Here is a 10,013-nt window from a genome sequence, read left to right on the forward strand (position 1 = left end):
CTTTAATCCATACCAATGCGTTGAGCCTTTCTGCCCGTCTGGTTCTAGAGACAAAATTGTTTGATCAATACTTCTTTGAAAAATTGTAGAGCTGCTAGGCATAATGAAAAAAATTGTTTACAGCACAATATTCAACTTACAATATGCTACATTTTAACAAAAATTTGGCTTTTTTATGAAAATTATTATAAAATATTTGGATTTTAAATTGCATATGAATGAGTCTGTACGTAATCCGAACAGACCATGGCAAGGAGAGGAGGAGCGCAACAGTTACAGGTTGAAATTAAAACCGACGAAGAACTGGACAAATTTTTGACCCGCCCAGGATTGCTCAGTATTGCTGGTTGATTGAATTTTAGGTAAGCATACACTTATCTTTCTTCTTTGCAGTTTTGGAAGTCTACTCAGATTGGTGTGGCCCATGTCTTGGAATGCTTGGTACCTTGCGTAGAGTAAAACTCGAAATGGGAGGCGATAACATGCACCTGGCAATTGTAAGCAGTTGCTTAGCAATTTAATAGTTACTAATTGAAGTATATTTATAGTGCAAATCTGATACTGTGACAGCTCTAAAGCGGTTCAACAAAAAAAGTGAACCTACGTGGCTTTTTGCTGTGGTAAGTTGTATTTTTCTCATGCAGTTTCTGCTATGGTTCGATTACTTTCTCTACAGTACAGAAACTTTTGTTTTGTCATTTTAGAACGGCAGGGCTGTAAATATTTTCTATGGGTCAGATGCTCCAAAATTAGTATCCCTTATACTAAAGGAGCTTGAAAAAGCGTTACAAAATGTTTCGCGACCAACCTACGGCATTGCAGAACTTCAGCCGGTTGAAGCTGAAGCACTGAAGGTCAAAATGGAGGCAACTGAAAAGGCTGAACGCATTGAGCGGGAAAAGCAACATAAGAAAAAAATTGATTATCTGAACCATTGTACAGATATAATAATGGAAAATTTGCCTGATATTGGTGTAACTGTTTTTGGACCACAAGTTTCTCGGGATATGTTTAAAAAGCTTTCCGAGCCAGCTGAACATCTCAAAATGCAATGCAAAGACCGAAAGTATCTCGAAGTCTGTGCAGCAGATTTTGATATCATTAACTATGCTTGCAAGAATCCGTTGTCCCCTGACATTATTGAGCAACTGGATGGCAAGGAATTGCTTGTGTGCTTCTGGAAAATAGACGAGTCCTCTGGGCCTATACCACATGTGCTTGCAATCTACGCGCATGAACTAACAAAGGAAAGAGTTGCCCCGCCTGATGAGGAAATTAATGTACCACATCCTATACCGCCAATTATATCACCTTTGAAGGTGAAATTCGAGGTGGAAGTGGAAGGTTTGTGTTTAAGAGCTCTGAAATATTTATGAAATGTTTTGAAACTATTTTTTTTTTTCAGAGGGAGAAATTTGGGTTGAGGAAATTAGTTCAGAAGAAGAGGCCAGAATAAAGGCTGCCGAAAGAAAAGCAGCTGAAAAATCAAAATCTGCTCTTCGCCTGCAAGACGAGTCTCGAAAGGATCAAGAGCCGGGGGAGGACGATGGCGAGGAAGAGGCTAGTGAAGAAGAAGAGGTAGTACAAGCTGCACAGCCAGCATTCCCTGGCATGGCGCTTGATTTAGATTTGGGTCTTGACGATAACGTTGCTAGCGAAGAGGAGATGGTGGAAGAAGAAGAAGAACCACCAAAGCCTCTAACTCGTACAAAGCGTGTTAAGATTCCGCCTATATGGGTTGCCAATAACCGTCGCACCCATGCTGCCTTGATCTACGTGTTCTTCCGTAGCCAAACTGCCGGATTCTTACCACCAGATCCACCACCAGAGCCGCCGCATATCATAATGGCATTCGAAGCTTTCAAACGGGATGATATTATGGAAGTTGTGGAAACCATTCGAGAAGACATACCTCAATATGGTTTCTTCACTAATGATACTCCAGGAGAGGCAAAACTAATAACAAACTCTATATTTAAATATGACGAGATTCAGGAACCCACATCGGGCGACAGATTCGTGCTGAAAGTTAACAAAGTACAATCATATACGATGCTGTCTTTGGTGCAATTTGAGCCTACCTACTGTAGTGGCAATGTTAAAGCCGGCCGCTTGGATGCACTCAAATTCTTTCCAGAAGACTATAAGACGGATGATGACATACCGCCTGAAGCAGAGAAGAAGCCCAAAAAGGTAAAATACTTCATTTTATTTTTATATCCCGAATAAGTAATCAGGGTTTTCTGCAAATGTATGCAACAGGCAGATAGAAGCGTATCCGATCACAAGTCCGTCTGTTCGTTTGTATAAACGCGTCGTTCTCAGAAGAGACTTAAATTTATTAACGCAGATCCTCCTAATGCCCGATATGCAGATCGAGTTTGTTTTTAATGAACGATAATTTGCCCTCTTTCCACCCAATCGATAATAATCGATACCGAAGTCCTGTTAGTAAAGAGTGGTTTTAAGAGATTGTGTTCAGATTTGTTTCCATGAAAGTCGAAATGCTAGTATGAATCGATGGGGGCCTGTTTTGATCCCAGCAGCTAGTTGTGTTCGTTGTGTTAAAACGTGTTTTATTTGAGGCCTGAGCTTCTGGTGTTGGTGGTATACGGACTATAGCACACTTATAATTATTTATATTACCCTCTACAGAAAAAGAAAATTCAAATGGAACAAGAAGCAGAACAGGTTGGGTCGCGTGCTCCGTCCACTGAGTTGGAGAAAGGCATTGAGTCCGTCCCAGTTGAAGGTGCGACCGCGGAAGAGGCACCTAAAGGTCCAGAAGGCGAGGCGCAGCCGGGCGATACTCAGCCGACCGAAGCAGGGCCGACTGAAGCTCCAGCAACCACTGATCCAGCTGCTGTACCGCCAGAGGGAGCACCTCAACCTACCGAAGGCACCGCCGTACAGGAGCCACCCAAAGAAGAAACTACTGCTGAACCAGCAGAACCACCTGCTGTGGATGCTCCGCCACCAGCTCCAGAACCGCCATCCGAACCTGCACCAGCTGAATAGTTTGTTTATATGTATCCATGTACAAAACTTTTGTAACTAAATTTCTGATAAATAGTCACTTCACTTAAAATTGGATTGTTTCTATAGGAGCCATATAATAATGTAGTCCACATACAAATCGCAAGGCTTTGAATTTTTCAATTTTGCGGTGAACGTGGGATTGTATCCAGAAAATAAAATATAGTAATACAAAAATTGTCAACTATACGAGAGCCACATACCACAACTGAGTCTCAAAATTGATGCTATCGATATTTTGAAAAAGTGACGACGTATCGTCAAAAAATTATAAACTCTTTTGCCCACATCATATAGAAGATCGATGTGCTTATACATATGGACGCACCTGGCTAGATCGACTCGGAAATCTATGTATGCTGAACAGGAATATATGCCTGCTTAGGAGTTTCACAAGCATTCTAGCCTCCTGCTACACATACTTGCACAAAACCACACATACACACGGACGATTACGCCTGCTGCGCAGCTGACGCAGCGGCTGCGCCGCCCTCCTTAGCCCCTCCCTTAGCACAACCCCAAGAGAAATGCTTTCTTCATTTACTTCAGTAGCTACTGCCAGATCTTTTTTGAAATTTTAAAAGTGCAAATATGGCATCCAATGTGAGCAAATGCCAGATAAACCGCTTTTACCGATTTGGAATAGGGCATAAAAATCATCATATTAATCCATTGGTATGACCGCCAAAACTGACAAGCAAGCAGCTTTGTATGTATGCACATACATGCCTCTGTATGTATGTATGTATGTAAACGTAAACAATGAAAAAGCACGCGGTCGCCTCGATAGATTAAAGGTTTTGCTTTCGCATTCATACACCCACCCACACACACACACACACACACACACACACACACACACACATGCGTGTACACATGCGTGCATGCCTGCATATTAGGGTGGATTCAAATTTGCATGTAGAACACAGTCGACAAAGTGTATTGTAAAATAGGTTAAAGGCAATAGGCTTTAGCATAGAAACCATATTGTTCAATTTATTATCATGGATGGATAGGCTGCATATCTAAATTTCTTCGATATTTCTGTAGAAGTAATGGCTGTTATGATGGTGGTTTCTTGGGGGAGCTTTCTAAAATTTACAGCTGATTACAAATGTTCTTATAGAACTTGATCCACCCTAAAGCAGATGGTCGCGCTCATGTGAGTGTGTATCCGAAATCGGTGAGAAACGCTTGATAAATAAATGCAAGTGATGATGAAAGTGCATTTCACTACAATTTTTCTTATATGTATCGAGCAATTCACTAAGGCCATTGCCCAAGGCATGCCGATCAGTCCGTGCCCAAAGGTCTTTCAGTACAGATTTGATGGCAGTGAATGGTTCGGCTTAACGGCCATACGAAATCCAGATGTGCAGGCTCTACAGATTCGCGTAACGCTCTCCATGCGGGGCAAGCCAACGACGGTGGGTGTTTGAAATGTGCCATACGATGTTCCTAAAATACGATTTCTCTTAACAGAATTATCTTGGTGAAATTGAGTTGCTGACTCGTGGACAATTTGCAAGCAATGCGCCAGTGCTTTACAAGATTCGATTTCCAAAACATAACTTTCCTCCCAAATTAGTGCTTATTTCGGCTAACAATCAAGTTATTTGTGTCGGTTCTGGCGGTATGTAAACATACTTGATTGTGATCCCAAGCATAATTCATATTTTTGCAGATCACAGCGTTTTTATGACTCAAATTCAGCTAGAGCATACACGAAAACTTACTTTTATACCAGATAAAAAATCGGGTGCAATGGTGCCTCCAGGCGGTGCAGATTTCGGAACGGTAGTTGGTAAGGAGTTGCCAGCAAATAATGAGTTCGGCTCTAAGCCCCCGCCGCACATCCGGTTCAAGAAGTATGCATTTGGATTGTGATTGGCTTTAGTACAATTGTTCTACAGTCATATGTATATATTTATATACGTGTGAGCTCGTGTGCATTGATAAGCTGGTAATTAATTAAAGTCTTAATACCATTGCAGAAAACCATTTCATTCAGCTGGAGAAATCTGTGGTAAGATTAATAAAAGTCTTGGCTTTCGATTGCCTCAACAAAGGCAACGTAAAATAACGTCTAACCTTTCATCAACTTCACAAGGACGGGTCACTACCAATAATAGGTTTGGATTGAGTGCTGATCACGCAGATCAATCGCCGGTTTTTGGCTCTACTGGTGATTACGACAACGATGACAGCGACACGGTCCTGGATGAGATGGAAGAGGATGGGCTCGACTCAGATGACACGTATACATTTGTGGATGGGCAAAATGCCACGACTGGCAACAGCATGCCGTCAATAACTCGCGGTGCCTGGCCTTGGCTGGCGGCGATTTACGTTAATAATCTTACATCCTTGAACTTTCAGTGCGGTGGCACGCTCATCTCTGCGCGCGTGGTTATAAGCTCGGCGCATTGTTTTCAAATGTTCAACCAGCGTTACACGGCCAACGAAGTGCTTGTCTTTTTGGGCAGGCACAATCTTAAGAACTGGAATGAGGATGGCTCCTTAGCAGCGCCTGTCGATGGCATATATATACACTCTGATTACAACAAACAGCTGAGTAACTACGACGCTGACATAGCTGTCATTATCCTCAAGGATGAAGTGCGGTAACTATTCTGTCATTGCTTGTGCGCTATTGATTAATTTGGGACGCATTTGATCATTTGGCAGTTTCAACACATTTATACAGCCAGTGTGTCTTTGGACGGGCTCCAGCAAAACGGAATACATTGTTGGCGAGAATGGTATTGTCATTGGCTGGAGTTTCGATAGAACAAATTTAACAAAATTTTCAAAGGATTCATCGTCCACATTTGCGCCTGGAAACGGCGCTGCGTCCCATGCGAGTAACAGTATACCAACAGTTGTAAGAGCGCCCATAGTTTCCAATGAGGTGTGCTTCAAGGCCAATGCACACTTCCGCAGCCTCTCGTCGAACCGCACATTCTGCGCTGGATTCTTGGTGGACATCCACAGAGATGGTGGCCGCGCTGGTGTCAGCATATATACGGGCATTTCCGGCGCTGGGCTTATGATACTAAAGAACAATCGTTGGATGCTGCGAGGGACCGTTTCCGCCGCTTTGCCCGCTGATCCCAGAGGGTCGCTGAGGAACGATTCGGCTCTCTGTTGCACTAGTCAATATGTCATCTATGCCGATGTGGCAAAGTTTATTGATTGGATTATGGCCTTCATTATATAATTTGTGTATATACTCTTATGTCATGTGTAGTGTGATATGCCACCATTCAGATGCTAAATGAATTTGAATTAAATAACTGCTGTGATAACCCTTGGATAGGTTAAGATTTAATGTTTAAGATATGATCACGTTTCACGTGCAGGCTGATCCGAGCTACCTTAAATTTGTGGATTTGATTTATTCTTTTGTAACGGTTTCTTTCGCGCCTACCTACCTAAACAAATCTGGGCTTAACTTCTTTTAAATTGCTTTTATGGCAGACCCCGACTACAGTCTCGTTATTCTCGTACCTGGTGAAGCTAGAGCTATGGGATTTGCGAATTGGTTTACCTGGCCCTCGCCTGCAGAATGGGCACTAATTGTCAGGTGTTCTTCTGTTCGTATAAAGTTGAGGCGCAATAATACATATTACATCATTATTGGTTGAGCCTTGGCTGAACATGTTGAACTTGGTGTTAATATTAATCGGACTCGGTTTGGCGGCAGCTAACGATGATGGCTGCAATGAAATGGTCTGCGGCTCGGTGGTGTCCAAGTGTCTGCTCACCCAGAGCTGTCAGTGTAAGCTGAATGACTGTCATTGCTGCAAGGACTGCCTGAACTGCCTGGGCGAGCTGTACACTGAGTGCTGTGGATGTTTGGACATGTGCCCGAAGCACAAAGATGCTCCAACCTCTTTGACGCTCCGGTCGGAGATTGGCGATGTTGACGGTGTACCCGAATTGTTTGATACACTCACTGCCGAGGACGATGACCAATGGGCCACCATTCGCATTCCCATGCGCTTGGGCGTTAAACAGCGCATCGAAGGTGAATCTAACCTTGTTAATCAGCCCAGATACAGGCCGGCAGCTATTGTCAACTGCACTGTCATTTACGTTAACACTTGCATTCGGTCGAACAAATGCAAGCAACAATGTGAAAGCATGGGAGCCAATAGCTATCGCTGGTTCCACGATGGCTGCTGCGAGTGCGTGGGTGCCCACTGTCTTAACTATGGAATTAACGAGAGCCGCTGCAGCGCCTGTCCGGATCAGGAGCTTCTTGCGGCTGATACTGTGAGTGCCGATGCTGAACAGGATCTGGAGCGAATATTCGGCTTTGAAGATGATTCGTCCAATGATATGTGGGACTATGTTGAGGAGGACGACATGGATTAGATGCACCCTAATCTGACATTAGATTCACCTATGTACCTAAATTGTTATTAACTGAATAAACCATACCTCTGGTATACAAAATAGTTTCAATCGCGACAATGTGCATACTTAATCAAACTAATTAATAAGAAGGAATACCAACTAGCGGCTGCTCCCCGGCCTTGCCCGTGGCATTTTAAGTTCGTCGAATAGAGAACCAAACTAAACATTTGACTCGCACAATTAATTCTCACAAAGATCTTTGGTAATTATTTTGAAGCCGAACCAGTGGTAAATAAAAAGTTGCAATTTTTGAGACAATGTTGCGATTCGTTTTTCGTATGCCAGATAAGGTAGGCTTGAGACCTATAGCATACAAATGATAACTCCGTCCCTACGATCTTTGACCCAAATTATCCCAATTGAATTTTCTTAAAGAGCTGTGAGAAGATAAGTGTAAAATATCAAATGATCATTTTTCATGATATTTGCATCCGAAATGTGGTTCATTCAACCTTGGAAACAAGCTGAACTCCAATATCGATCAAATACAAATTCCTTAAGTTCTATGTGGGTCTTCTAAACTCCGCATAAGACCTTTTTGAAGTTTTCCACCCAGGAAGCTTGAAGTCTGCGTACAGTGTAGACACATTTTTTTTTCAAAAATTCGAAAACTTTTTATGCCTACGAGTTCGATTTCGTTATAAGATGAGCCAAAACTATCAAAAATTATCTTCTTTTATATATATATATATATATATATATATATATATGTTTAATGTATACAACACAGTTGACATAGGTGATATTTCGCCAAGCCTGATTGGGTCCTCAGGCTTTATCGTGGCTAAAATTGATTTCAGTTACATATCATATTTTGAGGTTGAATAAAGATTTATTGTGCTTTATGATTTGTTGTGCTCATTTTCAGTAAAGCTTCTTTTCATCAATGATGGCTTACATGAAATACAAATATTTAAGTTGAGCTCACCCGAGTTTCTTGTTCCGGCTAAATTTAATTAGAACTCTTGCACGCTCTGCGCATAATTTGAACAAGTATTTTGGGACTTGCTAATTGCAAACAGCGCCGTGCAGTCAATGCGCATATGCTGGCTGCTATCGAGCACGTCATCGTCTGCTATCGCTGTCATCATCTACGTAGGCACATTGCCTTCCAATACCTGGTGAACGGATAGCATATCAGTTGTGGCCGAACGGTGCCAGCGAGTGCATCCCAGACGCTGCTCGGAGTCGAATGCGGGTCCTTGGCTGTGGTTTCCGTGAATACAGATCGTTAATCTTGCATGTGTTAGTTAATATTGTCATGGAGTTTCTTTGGCCCTTTTCGGTTTTATTTAAACGATTTGATCTCTGAAAATAGCTCGAATTTATAAACCGTAATGTCTGTCGCTTTCATCGTGTAAAGCGTAATTGGCAGACGAGTCGTGTTTTTTTTTTTTTTTTACTATCAGGATGCTGGGTGGAGTGGGAGCTCGACGCGGAAGGGTCTCATCACCGATGGGACGCTTAACAAATGCAAACGTCTTTAGTCTGGATGACAGCATTGCCATCATTGGAGATGGCGTCATCAGAGGCAGCACACCTCCTGGTCGGCAGCCATTTAAACAGCGTAGACGACTCGCCACAGACAGTAGTCATGAGAATTTTGCTCCATTTCCAAGTCGTCTCAATTTGGGTGATATTATGTAAGTATAGTTAAGTAGATATGTTAGCTGGATTCGTTCGAGCTAAGCTTAGACTCATTTCCTGTCCGTGTAAACCTTAAATGTTATCCTACTTCCTTGATTAAGTCCCACGCCCTAAAGTACATTTAATGCAGATATTAGATAGACGCAAAACATGTCATTTATAAATGTTAAGCTGATCCGAATGAATAACATAATGGTTTTATTCAAAAATTATCTGCGAGCATTATTTAATTTTTTTTTTAAATAAGACTGAAAGCAATCGGACGTTTCTTGAACTTTTGCCCATACTCCCATTTCTCCTCCAGGGAGTTGGGCTTTCCGAAAGAAAGATCCGTGAAATGAGTTTGAAGCCGAACTTAAATTAAAACAAAATGTTTCATAAGCCGTATTTTCGCAACTTTTCACAGTTACGGACGGATTTCCCCAAAACCCCGTCTTAGTTGCACTTACACCATCCACAGTAGCTTCCTAGATTTTAAGGCTAATGTCAAAGAGCAAGCGATAAGCGACGAGAGAAGCGATAGCATTTCGTGCTATGATAAATGCGATAAGTCGACTGAGTGAGAGCTTTAAGCAAATCGTGTTTTCAGTTGTTTTTAGTTAATTATTCTTAGTCGTAATTTGAGGGTAATGCATTCAAATGAAGAATGTTGTGGTTTAAATGCAACATTTTCTTCGGTGGTCGACAGAAAAAGGAGGTCACCCAATCAACCAAAATCGAGCAGAAAGATGATCTAAGAGCATCCGGGAAGTTTTTACAATTCTTACTTTCGACTATACAATTAATACAATAAGTAAAATTGTGCACAAACTTTGTAATTCATCCTATGGTTTTATGTACAACTGAAAGCGAATGCAACTCGTATTTTTAGTAGTTAAAAACATACGCTAATGTTTAACCAGAATGCA

At 41.9% G+C, this 10,013-nt stretch overlaps 3 protein-coding genes across 4 annotated transcripts; all 3 read left to right on the forward strand.

Moving 5' to 3' along the window:
* Window positions 1–150: 150 nt before the first annotated feature.
* Window positions 151–3,088, forward strand: LOC115765272 (fibrous sheath CABYR-binding protein). The gene is made up of 6 exons (XM_030708762.1): window positions 151–337; window positions 394–497; window positions 549–620; window positions 705–1,344; window positions 1,406–2,193; window positions 2,656–3,088. Exons 1-6 carry the CDS (start codon window positions 247–249, stop codon window positions 3,016–3,018), a joined length of 2,058 nt encoding a protein of 685 aa, XP_030564622.1. The 5' UTR covers window positions 151–246; the 3' UTR covers window positions 3,019–3,088.
* Window positions 3,089–4,253: 1,165 nt separating this feature from the next.
* Window positions 4,254–6,309, forward strand: LOC115765344 (serine protease gd). 2 transcript variants are annotated; one of them, XM_030708856.1, is made up of 7 exons: window positions 4,254–4,463; window positions 4,519–4,669; window positions 4,721–4,904; window positions 5,031–5,062; window positions 5,147–5,660; window positions 5,725–5,798; window positions 5,852–5,990. In XM_030708856.1, the coding sequence occupies exons 1-7, from the start codon at window positions 4,254–4,256 to the stop codon at window positions 5,902–5,904; spliced, it is 1,218 nt and encodes a 405-aa protein (XP_030564716.1). In that variant the 3' UTR covers window positions 5,905–5,990. The 2 variants fall into 2 exon arrangements, with proteins under 2 accessions (XP_030564716.1, XP_030564715.1); XM_030708855.1 differs by having other exon boundaries at window positions 5,725–6,309.
* Window positions 6,310–6,696: 387 nt separating this feature from the next.
* On the forward strand, window positions 6,697–7,416 carry LOC115765421 (protein twisted gastrulation). The gene has a single exon (XM_030708967.1). It carries the CDS (start codon window positions 6,697–6,699, stop codon window positions 7,414–7,416), a length of 720 nt encoding a protein of 239 aa, XP_030564827.1.
* Window positions 7,417–10,013: the final 2,597 nt, after the last annotated feature.

Source organism: Drosophila novamexicana, unplaced genomic scaffold (assembly GCF_003285875.2).
Source record: "Drosophila novamexicana strain 15010-1031.04,08,12 unplaced genomic scaffold, DnovRS2.1 tig00000960-arrow-arrow-pilon, whole genome shotgun sequence".
NCBI classification, from domain to species: domain Eukaryota; kingdom Metazoa; phylum Arthropoda; class Insecta; order Diptera; family Drosophilidae; genus Drosophila; species Drosophila novamexicana.